General features: G+C 34.2%; 5 protein-coding genes across 6 annotated transcripts in view; 1 reads left to right on the forward strand and 4 right to left on the reverse strand.

Annotated features, from left to right (window-relative positions):
- The window catches only part of LOC109546334 (PHD and RING finger domain-containing protein 1), a 28678-nt gene extending 14502 nt beyond the window's left edge, over positions 1-14176 (forward strand). Inside the window, exon 10 of the mRNA XM_048661773.1 lies at positions 13857-14176. The gene's annotated coding sequence lies outside the window, so the exon portion shown is untranslated. The remainder of the gene's footprint in view (positions 1-13856) is intronic.
- LOC109533216 (lysosomal aspartic protease-like) lies at positions 2924-5793 on the reverse strand. Its single transcript, XM_048661780.1, has 8 exons — positions 5566-5793; positions 5365-5485; positions 5181-5298; positions 5014-5129; positions 4754-4950; positions 3685-3866; positions 3200-3384; positions 2924-3118 (listed from the first exon to the last, which is right to left on the reverse strand). Exons 1-8 carry the CDS (start codon positions 5631-5633, stop codon positions 2969-2971), a joined length of 1137 nt encoding a protein of 378 aa, XP_048517737.1. The 5' UTR covers positions 5634-5793; the 3' UTR covers positions 2924-2968.
- On the reverse strand, positions 7236-9686 carry LOC109533218 (lysosomal aspartic protease-like). The gene is made up of 8 exons (XM_048661778.1): positions 9500-9686; positions 9314-9437; positions 8910-9033; positions 8718-8836; positions 8457-8656; positions 8031-8212; positions 7516-7697; positions 7236-7456 (listed from the first exon to the last, which is right to left on the reverse strand). Exons 1-8 carry the CDS (start codon positions 9568-9570, stop codon positions 7280-7282), a joined length of 1179 nt encoding a protein of 392 aa, XP_048517735.1. The 5' UTR covers positions 9571-9686; the 3' UTR covers positions 7236-7279.
- On the reverse strand, positions 9658-10749 carry LOC125502691. 2 transcript variants are annotated; one of them, XM_048661782.1, is made up of 3 exons: positions 10465-10749; positions 10104-10313; positions 9658-9748 (listed from the first exon to the last, which is right to left on the reverse strand). In XM_048661782.1, the coding sequence occupies exons 1-3, from the start codon at positions 10747-10749 to the stop codon at positions 9698-9700; spliced, it is 546 nt and encodes a 181-aa protein (XP_048517739.1). In that variant the 3' UTR covers positions 9658-9697. The 2 variants fall into 2 exon arrangements, with proteins under 2 accessions (XP_048517739.1, XP_048517738.1); XM_048661781.1 differs by lacking the exon at positions 9658-9748 and having other exon boundaries at positions 9828-10313.
- LOC109533217 (lysosomal aspartic protease) lies at positions 10764-15765 on the reverse strand. Its single transcript, XM_048661779.1, has 8 exons — positions 15467-15765; positions 14367-14496; positions 13384-13507; positions 12716-12834; positions 11912-12111; positions 11664-11845; positions 11171-11352; positions 10764-11094 (listed from the first exon to the last, which is right to left on the reverse strand). The coding sequence occupies exons 1-8, from the start codon at positions 15532-15534 to the stop codon at positions 10933-10935; spliced, it is 1167 nt and encodes a 388-aa protein (XP_048517736.1). The 5' UTR covers positions 15535-15765; the 3' UTR covers positions 10764-10932.
- Between the last annotated feature and the right edge of the window lie 296 nt (positions 15766-16061).

Here is a 16061-nt window from a genome sequence, read left to right on the forward strand (position 1 = left end):
TGGCCGTCGCTAACCGGTCAGACGTATCTGACCGGCCTTCCCCCTATCCGCCACCTGGGGACGCGCCCGATGGGTAGCTCAACCTGCACGGGCTTTTCCTTAATATTGAGTTAATATTGAGTCCTACTTCTATTGTAGCTTTTTCTATGCGATTAAAGATACCTTTTACTGTTGGTGTGTAGTCTCCAATGATATCAATGTCATCTGCATATGCTAACATAACTTGGGGCCTCGTGCAGTCAGGAGTTCTGTTGAATTTCTGCTGACATCGTAGCTTTCTCTAGGGCGGTATTAAAGAGTATAGACGACAAAGCATCTTCCTGTTTTAATTCGCTACGCATCTTAAACTCATCTGAGAGCCTATTATTTATTCGCACTCTGGGTTTTCCGTCTTCCATACAAGCTTTCGTCATCTGAATGAGTTTTCTTGGAATTTGCGAATTCGGCCATTGCATTCCACACTTGGAATCTTTCAATGCTGTCGTATGATTGTCGAAAACCTATGAATACATTATGGACAGTACAGTTGAACTCCCATCCTTTCTCTAGTAATTGCCTGAGTGTAAAAAGTCGGTCAATAGTGGATCTAAATTTCCTGAAACCTGCCCGATATTCCCCCAGGACATCCTCTGAGTATGGAGTTAGTCTATTCAGAACAATATTGGCCAGGACCAGGTCCAATATTGGACAGGATTTTTTGTGGATGATGCTTTCTTGCCACTTTATTGGTATTTCCCCTCTATTTATATTACAATAATTAATTGGTGTAACGATTCACCTCCGTCCTTTAATAGTTCTGATGATTTGTTATCCGGTCCAGGAGCCTTCTAGTTCTTTAATTTTTTTACTGCCTTTCGAATATCTTCTGTGGATGGTTCGTCTACAGGGAGATCTGCTGTGTGGTATGTATTTTCAGTGGGTTTTCATCGGGTTCTATATTTAGCAGCTTTTCAAAGTAGTTTTTCCATGTTTCCAACCGTTCGTGTTCGTTGATTATCATGTCTGCATTGTCGCTTTTCAAGATCGGGACCGACATGGGCTGATATGCTCGTTTTTCGATTTTTATTGCCTTATATAATTCCCAAGAAGCTGGTTTAGACCTGTTTCTGTCGATCATCTCGTATTTTCGACGCTCATATTCTTGTTTTGGTATTTTCAAGAACTTCCTGGTTCCTTTACGAGAGTGCATATTTTTCTCGGTTTTCAGGTATACCGTGCTGAATCAAAGCGTTTCTAAAAGTTTTCCTTTCTTGCAGTTTTTGTTGACACTTCATTAAACCATGATTTTGTCTAGTCGTTTTCTTTTTGGTTGCCCCGATGGTTTTTTTCTGCTGCCTTTTTTTATCGTTTGTTCTAGGGCTCTCGAATAATTCAAATATTCGAATATTAAAAAGCGAATAATTATGTGTAGTCATAATTATACGAATACTCGAATACACCAACATTATCAAACTCACAAGGTGCAAATATCTTTATATGCACTTTGAATACTTTTATAAAATACATTATTCATATTCTACAAGCATTTAAACAAATACCCATATATTTACAAGCAAATAAAAATAATCATATTTACTCTCCTGTAAATGAATGGAAAATTACGCCTCTGTGTTCTGGTGATACGCGTCATCAACTTTTGAGTGGTGTTACAATTAATGTGCCGACAAAGGCACTTTTTTATACGTTGCGGCTAGTTACCAAAAATGATTTGAGAAAACGATTTTTCTTCTTGAAAAACGGTGAACGGAAAACGAATTCCGTATATATAATAATATATTCGAATACTCGATTGTTCGAATACTCGATTATTCGAATATTCGTTAGATATTCGAGTATTCGAATAATTTTACTACTCGAATAAACCAATCAATATCAGATTTTTTAAAATTCCGAGCCCTAGTTTGTTCAATATACATACATAGTTCCAGACCTTCAACATGCAATTTGCGATTTTCTTTCTCAATGAGTTACTATTCCAGTTCTTCGTACTTTTGTTGTTCTGCTGGATTATGTAGCTTCTTTATGTTCGATTGTGCGGTGCGGTTAGTTTTTTGGTTTCTTTGACTCGATATTCTGATTTGGAGTTTGGCTTTTACCAGAAAATGATCTGTATCTCCGTCTACTCCTCTAAGACTTCTTACATTTAGGACACTGCTCCCATGCCTGGCGTCCACCGCAACATGTCCAATCTGGTTACAGGTCACAAGGTCGTTGGAAAACTTTGGGAAATGCCCACAGTCTCCTAAACCGTAACCTCCGGCCAATGCATGCACATTTCGGCTAAGGGAATGAACCTCAACAGAACATTCTGGTCCTCCAGGTCTTGGGGGTTGAGCGGAAGGTTAACTACCTGCCCCCATAGAAAATACGTTAGTTGTGGAAACCAAAGACAAGAAATCTCTTGTCTGGTGGAAACTGCACGTATGCCTCGGAATCAGACTGGTCAACTCGCAAAGGAAATGGATTATGAACATTTGTTAACAGTAGTTTACAAATAATTGCATGTGGGAAATTCTTACATTTTGTTGGATTTTGATAGGGATAGTTAGGGTTATTTATGATCTTCTCTTTGTCCTTGACTGAAAATATTTGTTGGGATAATTGACATTAGAGAAAGAGAAATAAGTTTCATTGAATAGTTGACGCAAGATTTACGAAAAATTCACTGTACAAATTACCAGAATTAATCAAATGAGACTTAAGAAAATAACATGTTAATTTTCTTGATCTTCTCATATACTTCAATGGTATATATTTTGTATCTATGGTGATCTTTTGTACCTAAACATATAAAATGGTTTTTTTTTGTAATTCCAAATAACCGTACTTCTAGGATTTTAATGTCCTAATCGTTATGTACAATTATTAGGATATCGTTATTCTATTGATACTTATACTATATGGGAAAAAAGGTCTGGGCGAATTCTTTCAAGTTATAAATTTTATTATGTTATTGTTTCATTGTCTACTATTGTTTGGCGTTAGCAAAACCTATTCGGTTATTTCCAAAATCAAACTCCGTGTAATATCTTCCAACAAACATCTCTCCTAGTAGCCAGAATTCCGAATAGATGTCAGGAAATATTAGAGAAAGGCATATGGGTCCATCAGTTGTCATCTAGAAAATAAAATTTGTCTGTTTTATTTTTTAATTATTAGAGCTGTTGCTTTGATAGGTTGATTCTCCAAATATACGTACCGCTTTTTGTGTATAATCACCAAACTTCAAAGGAAAGTCCTTTCCGGATAGAACGAAATTGATAGGTGGTAATTTTGAAATTATTTCGCATTCAATTACAAAGCCATAATCAGGAAGCCAAGTAAACCCGAGGGATTCGTGTAGAGCAAATACTGGTGATATCGGACCCGACATTGCATTAGATCCTGAAATTATTGAAGTTATTAAATGTATGAAATAATACTTTCAAAAGGGACCACAATTTTTTCGGTTGTTCGTTTTGCTGGTTTCTCGTCTACAAATGGGAACTTGAGTGACTTTCTTTCGTTTCATTGCTTTGGTCTTAATTTTTGGTCAGTTTTCAGATACTATAATAATTGTATTTGTCTCTGATCGTCAGCTGCGTTTTTGCGTTCTTGCTTAGCAAATTGCTTGAAAACGTCTTTTTTAATAAGTAACAATTTGCGCATTGTTTTACTGCTCCGAGTTCTGTTCACTGTTCTTACCTGTATCAATTACTACTGAACCCCCATATGGTAATAACGATTTATTGCGCACTTTAACATTGTCTAATTTAATTTCCCAATATGCGCGACGTACAACTGGAACGTAAGTAAAGTTTCCAGTGTAGTAGTTAGGATCAGATCCACCCAAAATGAGTTCTCCTCCCACTGTACCATTTTCGTCTCTGAAACAAATATCTAAACTTATTATCGAAATCATATTATTCATACGAAACGGTAATATCAGTGGTAACAAAGCTGGAACAGGTTCTTTCGACGGTAATTTAAATTGCAATTCGTTGCTCGAGTTAATATAAAATATTAAATGTATCAACGATTTTAAAATAGAAACAATAACATTAAACAATGGTAATTAAGCTTAAACACCTTTGGCAACTGTAGGTAATTTACGTTAAATGCGGCTAAATTTTTCAGCTAATTTAGATTGAAAAAAACACCCGCTTTTGAGCATGTTTAGCTAGAGGCAAAACGATAAAAAATGAAACAGTTGAATCATTAACGTAATTGAGGCAACGAGCTGATAAACACGACAGGACATCTCAATAATATGAAATAAACGCATTATTGATACTAATTTAACATAAAAGGCTGAGATAAGAAAGACTAGCAGCGTTAGGCAACAAAGTACCTCGAAGAGCAAACCTTATTTACTAACTGAGGAATAATGCTGTGGCCCAAATGTGAATATAAGAGTGTAATGCAGATAGAAGATCATGATATAATTAATACGTATTTGCGTAGTTTGTATAAAAAAGTATTTGATGTTATAAAGGTGCATTAAGCTATGCAAGAAGGGCATTCTAGAATGAATGCACCCAATTAATTATAAATCAAATAGTGAAAATGAAGCTTTCATTTCTCACTAGCCATCTCCCCAAAAACTTCTTGAACTTATTCAAATGTAAACGTCTATCATTTGCTTTATATCGTGGAAAATGTATTGCGATTATGTGAAACTATATAGAATAGAATTGGAGGAAGTAAACCACAGCCAAAGTAGTTGCAGATGTGAAACTGGTGAGTTTTTTGGGCCTATAGGGTTGTATCATACCTATTCAAATAGAAACTAAATACCGGTTCCGGTACAACTCCCTGATCAATTAAATTGTTAAAAAATGGCATAACTCTAGAACTTTCCAAAGCAGGGTAGCCCAATCCCAGAATACCGTCAAAGTGTATATCAGGCGGTAAATGACTCAAATCTAAAACTTCTCCAAATGTTTGTCCACTTGCAGTTAACCCAGCGACCTAAAATTACATAACTGTTTTCAGTTCATTCTTAATCTTGGAAAAGCAATCTACAAAACTTACATTAGCTACGTCATTCGATAGAACTCCATTTACATCTCCAGATACATAAGAGATAACGAACTCGGTACCATTCTTTTTATAAGTAGAAGACTTTGAATGGTCGTATTTATGTATTGCTAAAAGGGGAATAATTAATAGGGACTTATGTAAATGTATAAAATATGTACCGGAATTACGGGCCAGCGAACTACGTTTTGACGGCACCCAAAGAAGAGAAGAACCGGTATCAAACAGCACTATAAACGGCTGAGGTGGTGTGCCTATGGTAATATTTCCTAAATATAGCTGGAATTAAGTTTTTGCTTATTATTGGCCCTTTACTTACTGTATTTCTTTGATTTAATAACTCACGTAATCGTAATTCCATAATATTTCTCTTCCACCGTTTTCTTGTGATCTGAAAAGTGCTTGTTGGAGTTGTTTTTGATGATGGATTATGTTGACGCGGGATGATTTCTTTAGTAGAGGTATTCTGAAAGTTTATTGAAAATCACAGCAATAAAGTAAAACAAAACCAAGAATATTAAATAATAGCAAATTGTAACGCTCTACCTGGCTAAATGTTCACTGGCTATTGCAGAAATTGAACAAAGCACTAAAAAAGACCGAACTGAAAGCATTTTAATAATCTACTCTTAACTAGTGAAGTGCGCCGTTTTATCAAAAATTGTATTATATACAATTGCTGGTATCGTAAAAAAATATTATTATTTGCACCATTTATACAAATCACACCACCTGCTGGTTCTAGATGTTTAAGTATCATTTAAAAATGTAATGTGGAAAGAATAAGCCATTTCATCACGTTATATTTTAATGGTTTTTCCTGCTTCAAGCCATTCGCTATTTCTGAATGCCGATTGAAAGCTACTTTATAGGAAATCAGAAAACCAACAGTTTTTAATTTATATACTTTATATTATTTTTCAAAGTTCAATTTATATGAAAATGTACATTTCGATTTGTTTATTCTAACAGGCCCTTTTTGAGAGTTATTTCATAGCTGCAGCGCTTAAAGAATCAATCTAACCTTAAGTCGAAAAATGTAAAAATATTTTCAGTCGAGTAAAAAGCTGACTTTTGTTCATTGGTTGTACTCAAAGTTACGTAATAATTCATATATTGAAATTCAAAAGTCATACATTTAATGGAAGGCTTTTCTTATTTCCGTTCATTTAATTTAGTTTTATATTGATATGCATTTAAAACGTTGTTTCGAAAAAGGGGAAAACATCGGGAGACCTATCGACCTTTAAACAGTACCTTAAATTTATGTTGAACACCCTGTTTTGCAAAAATTCAGTTTCTCATGATCTATTTATAAAACTTTTTTTTAATAGCATTTTTTGATCAATGTTTTCAGCTCTGCTACTATTAACTTATAAACTGACTCACCTTGTATATGCAAGATCATTCGTGTTTCAGATATGTATAAAAGATTGCTTACATTGTTTTTCACGCAAATAAAACACGTTGTTATCTTAAAAAAAGCATTAAAGCTAATATCTGTATTTTATGTTACAGAACCAGTACAAGCTGGTTCTGTACTCACCAGATTTTTTTTCAGTTTTAAGTTTTTAAATTGAATATAAGACATCGTTTAATTTTGGGCCTCACTACATCTTTCTAAGCGCACTGAACCTTTTTTTCTAATTGAGATAATTTAGATTAAAATAACTTATTCGGTTTCTTCTGCTTAGCTATAGTTATAGTTCGTTGATTTTTGCAATTTGTCTGAGATGTTTTAATGCGATTTTGGTGAAAACCCGTTTTTTAACTCGAGAAAATAGAGTTTTTGATATTTTGCAATTTCAGTCAATTAAAATTTTTGCGATACATACTAAACTCTCGCTTCGGCTGATTTTTAAATTTCCTGAAACCGATAAGAACTAAAAAAAGAAATATTTTTCAAATCTACAAAGGAAACGAACATTACAATTTTCGGATTTTTTACAAGATTACATAAAAACATGAAGCAGGAAAATCGCTGCCAATACCGTAAAATAGAAAAGTTGTTTGGGTTTAAATTCACATTTTCCTTAAAAGTTTAGTGAAATACTCTTTAAATCTCGCTCAAGTTGACTCCGAACTCTTTCATTTACTTATTAGCCATTTTATCGCAATAAGTAAGCACATTAAAAGGTAATAGTTAAGGGAACATTTAAATCAAATATCATGTAAATGGAAACGCAGCCGATATTTGACAAAACTGATCATGAGCATCATGAACACGAAAAATTTATTTTTTCAAGGCAAATTACAAAAATCAGTTAGCACTATTTTTCGATTGAGCAAATCCCACTCTGTTATTGCCCACGTCGAATTCGGTGTAGTACTTTCCAATAAACACATCCCCTAAAATCCAGAGAGGACCGGCTGGTGCCTCCACATCCAAACCCATGAATCCAGAAATGCATTCATTAATTCCCAAACCAGTGTCGACCTAAAGAGAATAATTCGATCAACTATTTGATAATATATGGCTTTTAACTATGAACTCACCTCCAAAATATAGTCTGATCCTTCGAGGGTAAAGGATTTGCCTCCCAGTACAAAGTTTATCGGGGGCAGGGTGGGAATTTTATTGCAGTCGATGAAATATTCACCTGCAAGGAGTTCCACGGCTCCGATGATTTTATTAAGCGCTTTAATTTCTGCCGATGGTCCCGTAAGCAAACTAGTACCTTAAAGTTGATAAAAAATTCACTTGTCGATAGAACTATATTAAGAAGGGGGGTTTTTGTGTTCAAAATAAAAAATCGCAGATGAATCACACTCTAAGAACACTTTTTAAGTATTCTTAAAGTTCACAAGATTTGATTTGAGGGTTAAAATTTAAGATTATAGAGGGTAAGATCCATAATATTTTTGGCTACAGAAAGACCGACATATTTGTTTCATTGAACTTTTTCAGGATAACTAGCTTTATTCCATAAATAGTCTACAGGAAATAATTTTAAAGCGATAAATCGCAAGCGTATAAAAAATATACAAGCGATTTTTCATCAATGGCTTACCAGTATCAACAATGGCTTCGCATCCACCATCGCAAAAAGTACTTGAATTTACTTTAACACTATCCATTTTGACCTGCCAATATGCTTGTCTATCAACATTCAAGTATGTAAATTCTCCTTCATAATAGTCTGAATCGGAACCGCCAAACAATATTTCACCACCTACGTTACCATCTGCATCCCTAAAAAAATACTCCTCTTAGGGAACTAAATTTATCTTATGTGAAATGAACTGTTGTGGGTACTTCCTTTTAACATAGTTTTTGTAGTTTCAGTTTTGGGATTCTACGTGGCTCAAAAAACCGGTGTTTTTCTATATTTTAAAATGTGATACTCTACATCTTATACCGTCACTCTATTCATTCTCACTTTTAAAAAATGTGTTGCACAAGGTAAAAAATCAATTATAGCCTTTGGTTTTGTTACCTATTAAGGTAGAAGCTGAAGACCGGTTGCTCAACAAGTTTTTGGTTGATCATATTATAAAAGACCGGCAAAACGCCGTCTACTGATATGCTTGGATAGGCAAGTCCAAGGATGCCATCAAATTTTCCTGCAATAAAAGCTATTCCCGGTTCGTTTGTCGCTTCGGCAAAAGTTTGAGAAGTAACAATAGCTGATCCAATCTGGAAATGATCAAGGAACGTTGTAAATATTTTAAGATTTGATTGTTTTTCTTTAACTTACCGCTATAGAATCAACAGACAATATTCCTGAAAGACTGCCAGACCCATAGGAGATCGAAAATTCAGTATCATTTTTTACGTAAGTTGATGATTTTTCTGAGTAATATTTCTTATGTAACACTAGATAATATTGGTGCATTAACAGTGATTGTTAAAGAAAACGTTTTCTGAACATAAGCCAGTATCTACTTACAGCAAGCTACATTGAGAATACTGCATTTTGCAGATGGCACCCAGAGATTAGATGATCCTGTATCAAAGATAACATCAAATGTTTGTGGAGGAGTTCCAATGCTAATTTCTCCGTAATATTGAGCCTAAAGGAAAATGTAATTTACAATGCATGATGCGATGCAACTAATGAAAGTATAAATACATTCAATAAAACCCTCTTATCAATCGTGCAGAATTTTTCTCTATCGCTACTATTTTAACAGATCATTACTTGACTTTTATTGAACTATTTAGGTAGTTCATACTAGTTTAGTTATCCTCAGGAGCTCCTCTAATTGGACGTTTAAAAATAAAACATGTATGATTTCAAGCCTAACTATTACAGCATTTAAATTGAAAAATTGAGAAAATGTTCAATCTTACATCTAGATAGTTAGTCAACGGCTCTGGAACACCACCAACACGATATCTTTTCTTCATATCCTCTAGATGAAGGGCCACATTTCGAAGCGACCTCCTCGGCGTTATTCCCTTAGTGAGAGGAACTCTAAAAATATTATATTGGGTACTTCAAAATTGGAGCTTATTTGATGAATTTTGCTGGTTTACCTTAGGAGTTTCGCAGAACTGGCTGCCCAAATTAGAGCACACAAAACAACCGAAACGTAGATCGCTTTCATGATTCAAATAAGCTAGTGAAGTTTGTACAAAGATTGTCCATACATGGAGTTTGATGTCATCTAGACCACTTAAATTGATTATCTTAAGTATCATCATATCTTAACTATTGTGTCCGAAGTAACAAAGTTATGTGGGAATATTTGTCGAATTGGAAATCCAGACAGTCAAATAATGCACCTAGAATTGTGAAACAATCATTCACAAAGCAAACCACGCGAGTGCTTTAAATAAATATATCTCACTTAAGATATTGTTCAACTGCTTTTGAACTTTTATCTAATAAGTATATCAATAAATAATCGTATATGAAATTCATGTTATATGTAAGCTATAAGGTCATGAGAACTTTTGAATACATTTCAAATCTTGAGATTCCACTCGTTTTCTCATTAAAAGTTTTTTAAAGTGTGCATCCCATTCTTTGTCTGATATTGGCGAAATTATACCTCTGGTTCTTCTACTTTCTAATTGATTTTATCGTCCAATTTTGGGCCCATGCTTTATTTTTCTTGTCACTAAGCATTCTTCTTACCTTTGTTTGTGCGCTCTTGTAATTTTGAATGGCATTCTCTGTTTTTTGAGATAAGTAAATGTGATACCGTTTTCTCTTTTCCTCAATTTCTCTCTCAATCTCAGCATTCCACCAATATGGTTTTCTCCTCCTCGATTTTTCTTCTACTAAACCTAGTGCTGCTTTTGCGGTTTGATGTAATGCAATCATAGTCTTCATTTGGGTTTTCGCCTGAAAGTGCATTCGTCGGTTCCGCATGTTGGATTTTGTTTGGTAATAAGATAGTCAATTACTGATTTGAGATTTTCTGAGGGTTTGGTACATGTGTATTTCCCTGTTGGAAAAAGCCATTTTGAACTTTTAAGATTAGTTGCTCGCATACCGTAATTAATCGGTTTCCATTGTCGTTAACAATCTCTTCTCCATTTCGTTTCCTATAATAATAATCGTATTTCGTTGTAAACTTATTCTGAACTTGTCTTTTTCGGTTACGTTTACAGATTATTACATTAACAGACAAGTTAATTTCACAAACGATCTTCATCCGTTTGAGGCTGAGGTATGTGGAAAAGTCTTGAATCCAAGATTTGAACAAAGTATTTAATTCATTCACTTCAAGTCCCAAATCCAAAATCTTGATAGATCCTTTTTTAATGTCTAACTTCATAAAGGTTACAAATAAAAAGGAAAAAGCAGTTTCTTTATTTTTCCAGAAGCTCTTGACATTTTTTCTACATCCCTAATATCACTAAGTGTTTTTACATAAAATATAGTTGCTTGCGTTTGTCATTTGCAGCAAGATGTCGCCTACTGATAACATTTGGGATAAGGATAAGACTAATCAATCAACTTACTTACTAATGGCAAAACCCACTCTATTATTTTGAGCATCAAATTCAGTATAGTACTTTCCAATGAATACGTCTCCTAGAATCCACAATGGGCCGTTCGGTGGGGGAATGTCTATACCGAAAAATCCAGATAAACACACTGTCTTACCCATTGCACTTTCCTGCAATATTATATATGTAATTATTTTCCAATTCAAATCTCTTAAATCTAATAAAATAAGAACTGTGAATACTTACCGCTAAAACGTAATCTTTGCCTTCCAATACGAAAGTATTACCGCCAAGGATAAACTTGATTGCGGGCAAGTTAGGAATGAGGCTGCAATCAACCGCGTATTCTCCACCAACAAGAGGAGTTGCGCCAATTGCTTCATTAAGAGCTTTTACTTCGTCTACGGGACCCGCAATCAAACTGGTGCCTAAACAATTGAAATAAGAGTTCAACCATTCAAAATTCCCATAGACAATTATGAAACGAACAACTTGTAATGTCTGCATGCCATTGTGCTATTTATTAAACATTTTTTTCAAGATAAAACATATGCATCAAGTCATCCCTATAGTTTTACAACTTTCGAAGAAATGTGTCGAAAAGTAATAGTAGATTTCAGTAGAATATCTAAGTGTGACAAAATTGATACTTAGCTGCAACTGAGCCTTAAGATAATATTTTAAACATTACATTAACTGTTCATAGTTTGTGTTTTTGGCTTGAATTTGAAATTGTTACCTGTGTCGGCAATGGCTTCACATCCACCTTTGCAGAATGTTTTTTGGCCCACTATCACTTCATCCATTTTAAACTGCCAGTAAGCCTGACGATCAACCGGCAAGTACGTGAAGTTTCCACTGTAGTAATTAGGATCAGATCCGCCAAAAATGAGTTCACCTCCAACCTTGCCATCAGGGTTTCTAAATTTTGTTCATAAAATCAAATTAGCATTTAAAATGCAAGTTTTCAGGGCGCTGTGAATTTACCTGTTAAGGTAGAAACTGAACACTGCTTGGGAAACTATGCCTTGATTTACCATATTGTAGAACAATGGAACGACTCCATCGACGGAAATTCGTGAATAAGCCAACCCAAGAATTCCATCGAACTTCGCTGCTACAAAGGCTAATCCAGGTTCACTTAAGGCTTCAGCAAAGGTCTGGCCTTTTACATTTATATCCGAAACCTAAAGTATTGCAAAAAAGTGTTACCTTAGATTTATGGCCCTTTTAGAAGAATGTGGATTGTGCCTTTATGCACAGTGAACAAATATTTAGAAATTTCGTAATTTATATTGAACTACCTTAAACGCTATATTTGAATACATCCATTAATTTGGTGAGTTTATTTTTTGGATGTGCGCTGGCTTAACCAGCAGTGTTTTAACTTTGTAACTAAGTGTTTTATTGACTTGTTAAATTTCTTTTTAAATATATTATTATATTAATTTTGCGTTTTACAAATCGTCCAAACTCACACGATAACGCAGAAAAGTCGTGCTTTTCTCTAAGTCGTCGAACATATTTTTTTTTGCGATAAACAAGGTTCGTGCATATTTCTTCGTTACGAAAACAGTAATTCATGAAAGTGAATCATCATTTAATCTCGAGGTCACATGCAAAATGATTATTTTCTCACATTTCGTCGGAAAATCACTCATGCTGGACAACAAGACAACTACTTTTGATAAAAATCGACAACACTTTAGAAATGAATCATCAACATCAAGTGAAGCAGAATATACATAGACATAGTGGGTTTATGATTTAATAATTTTTTTAAATGCTTACCCCCACGACGTCAGTAGACAGAAATCCTGAAAGACTTCCAGATCCGTAACGAATTGCAAACTCCGTGCCATTTTCTTTGTAAGTGGACGATTTAGAAGAATCGTATTTGTTATGAAGCACTGTAAAATTATTCGATATACAGTATGCCTCAAAAAGAATATGAAATAAGATTTAGTAATCCAACAACTATTTAAGTTCTCATTGAGTTTCCCTAATTGCTACAAATGTATTTTTTTTATTTAGGTTTTATACAATGTTTCCAACATGTACTAGTTATTAGTTGATACTTATCAACTTTAAATATTGTCTTCCGACCATCAATCTCATTCACACTGAGCTAAGCTTCTTATCACTGCTGGCAGGTCAACGATCAAGAATTTTGCAGAAAACAACGTGTTTATTTAAAGAATTTAGATATCGCTGCAGCAGTTAAGTTTCTAAAAGCATTTAAATACATTCGAAATATGTATTACACTTACAAGTTCACTGCGAACTGAAAAATTGTCTAAAAACTACCTGCATAAATGCCGTGCCGAAATTAATTATTAATTATGTGATATTATTAATTAGACTAGTATTTATTTTTGCGTCGTAACTTAAAAGGTATAAATGAATATGCTCTCCACTCAATTAAATTTTTTCGATTCATAATGGTTTACAATACTTACAACAGGCAATGTTGGTAAAGGAGCATTTTTTGGAAGGCACCCAAAGATTTGAAGATCCCGTGTCGAAGACAACAACAAACTTTTGTGGCGGTGTGCCAATCGAAATAGCCCCGAAATATTGAGCCTAAAAATAAACCACATTGCTTTGTATGATCGCTGATAGTGTTTAAACAATAAATAAATATGTTAAACTTTATTTAATTTCTATAGTTTTGTAAAGTTTTTTTTTACACCGTGAAGTAGTTAGTGAAGATAAGGTGTTGAAGAATAACATGTCTAAAAATAAACGTTCTTTCAATTACCCGAAAACTAAAGTTCTAACAGAAATTTTTTTTATATCTAATATTTTATCATTGCTTACACCACCAGTATTCAATCAAGTTACACTCTTTAAGTTGTAGATGCAATTATACAGAGTGCGGGGGAAAATTTATTTAATGTTATTAGCATTAAAAATATAATTTTTATTACAGATGACTATCTCTGGAGTAATATCCAGGACCGACTTAGATCAGCAATGAATCACGAGCGAAGAAGGAATTCTTAAGACGCAAGCAAAAGTGTTTGACAGAAAATTTAATTCATAAGTAGTTGGAGAAGTCTCAAAAAGGTATTTATATATTGCATTGCGTCTAAACTGGAGCCTACTTCTTAATTAGGTTCCCAGAAAGTCGACTTTTTCAATTTTGATAATAATAATACAAACTAGAAAAACATTTTCTGCGAGATTGACCCCTCAGAGACAATGAATATAAAAGATCAAGCAAGACCAATAAAAATAAAATAAAACTTGTTTAGAATGTAACCTTCCATCCAAACCACATAAAAATCAGCGATTACATTGCATGGGATCCAGTTATTTGGTTATACATGACAGCTAGGTAAGTTAGGTAGATATGAATTATGGTAGTAAGATGATAAAACAATCATAAAACAAGTAAATATTTTAAGAAGTCGATAAAAAATTCAATTATGGAACTTACATCCAAATAATTCGAAAGTGGTTCTGGAACAGGTTCTGCACCACTTGCATATCTCAGCTTAACTTGTTGTACATGAGTACCAACTTCCCTCAGTATATTTTTAGGAGACTTTCCTTTTGTAAGAGGTACTCTGCAAATAAATGGGTAACAGACATTTACAAAATATAACTATACTTACATTTATTAATTACTCTACTTATTTGCCCCTGAGTTATTAATCAAACTACCAGCAATGAGATTCGCAAAAGACTTACACTTACATCTCATCTTCTTGTGTGTTATTTTTTGGCAAAAACTATGAAAAATACATTTATAGGTTCTTTAAATTCGTTTCAATGAAGCAAACATGCATTGGTTATCCAACCATTTCTCTGGTGTGGAAAACGAGGCGAGATGGTGCATTATCGCCGTTCCAGAAAATAAGTGTTTTTGCTGTATATTGCTGATCCGAGTTAGCAAAACAGCGTATATTGATGCGTACTGGTACGTATCAATATACGTACCAATAACATGCGAGGGTCAAGAAGAATTTGCAAAAGTAAAAGTACAACGGCCCGGTTCTACCGTTCTACTCGTCTATCTATGCTAGTAAAATATGGAAAAGGTCTGATATTTGCGCTGTTATCCTTTGTCATACACGACCTTTGCTCCTGACAGATAAAGGGTATGGAATAGAGCCCTGCTTATCGAATTGCAGAATGAATTCGAAAAATGAAAGAGGGTTTGGAACGTTGCTTTGGGCGCAAATAACGGTATTGAAGAAAATGCGGACGACATTAACATTAGAAGTGGAATGCGAAGACAGGAGGAAAATATAACTGCAAATTTCATTTGATCGTTGTCTTCACAAGTCGTGCTTTCTTCTTCGGGGAACTTAGCGTTTCTTCTTGGTCCGCACATATCGATCATAACAAAATATTTCAGTCTAGACTTGTTAAAAAGTGTAGCAAACGGGTCTAAATAACGAAGCATTTACTGCGAAGCAAAAGCACACCTATTTTTACTTGATACCCGTCGAACCTAACGCAAATTACTTTCCTTAGCAATTTAAAACAGTGTAATTTTTCTTAAACCCAATTTCGGATATTAAAATTACCTACCTTACTAAATTTTCACAAGTAATGGTTGCAATGAAACAAATAATCAAGAAAACCTTTAGTCGAGCCATGCCGGCAATAAAATCGACCTACTTAATAATAGTATTCAATTGGTTGAAAATCTAGAAACTCTGTAATCTGTTACTGTTGAACAAGCAACACAAATACAACAATAACAACTATTTCATTACTCAGTCAGAGAACTCAGTTTAAATATTATACTTATCATCAAAACACTGTCAGGTGATTACCATGTTACCAACCAAACAGTATGGACAATGGACATTAATCATCACATTGTCGCCAACATTATTAGTTTAATGTAGGAAACTATGATTGCACAGTGGTACGAACGAGCTGTAGAATTTGTCTCAAGATGGTGGCTAAAAACGGTTGTAAAAACGAGTATACAGGGTTATTCACGCTATACGGCACGGACGTTTGCGGCTAGCCCGTTTGTTTTTTGCAAAGTATTATTTGATGAATCCACAGAAGCCTATCTAGTGCACATTTTAAAAATATTTTTGTAATGTACAGAGTGTCCCAAAAGCCCCAAAAGTATCAAAGTTGTGTTTTTCTAAATGAAATACCCTATATA

This window comes from Dendroctonus ponderosae, unplaced genomic scaffold, assembly GCF_020466585.1.
Source record: "Dendroctonus ponderosae isolate FM_Combo_2020 unplaced genomic scaffold, Dpon_F_20191213v2 Dpon_F_20191213_1, whole genome shotgun sequence".
NCBI lineage: Eukaryota > Metazoa > Arthropoda > Insecta > Coleoptera > Curculionidae > Dendroctonus > Dendroctonus ponderosae.

Coding starts and splice junctions, on each gene's coding strand:
- LOC109533216 (XM_048661780.1), bottom strand. CDS start 5,633: ATGCTTTCAGTTCGGTCTTTTTTAGTGCTTTGTTCAATTTCTGCAATA. Junction 4,951..5,013: donor TATCGAATGACGTAGCTAAT/GTAAGTTTTGTA, acceptor ATGTAATTTTAG/GTCGCTGGGTTAACTGCAAG. Junction 3,119..3,199: donor GTGATTATACACAAAAAGCG/GTACGTATATTT, acceptor TTTATTTTCTAG/ATGACAACTGATGGACCCAT.
- LOC109533218 (XM_048661778.1), bottom strand. CDS start 9,570: ATGAAAGCGATCTACGTTTCGGTTGTTTTGTGTGCTCTAATTTGGGCA. Junction 9,034..9,313: donor CGTTGACTAACTATCTAGAT/GTAAGATTGAAC, acceptor ATTTTCCTTTAG/GCTCAATATTACGGAGAAAT. Junction 7,698..8,030: donor CGAAGCCATTGTTGATACTG/GTAAGCCATTGA, acceptor ATCAACTTTAAG/GTACTAGTTTGCTTACGGGA.
- LOC125502691 (XM_048661781.1), bottom strand. CDS start 10,749: ATGAAGTTAGACATTAAAAAAGGATCTATCAAGATTTTGGATTTGGGA. Junction 10,314..10,464: donor ATGGAAACCGATTAATTACG/GTATGCGAGCAA, acceptor ATGCACTTTCAG/GCGAAAACCCAAATGAAGAC.
- LOC109533217 (XM_048661779.1), bottom strand. CDS start 15,534: ATGGCTCGACTAAAGGTTTTCTTGATTATTTGTTTCATTGCAACCATT. Junction 14,497..15,466: donor ACTTGTGAAAATTTAGTAAG/GTAGGTAATTTT, acceptor ATTTATTTGCAG/AGTACCTCTTACAAAAGGAA. Junction 11,095..11,170: donor GCAAAGATTACGTTTTAGCG/GTAAGTATTCAC, acceptor ATAATATTGCAG/GAAAGTGCAATGGGTAAGAC.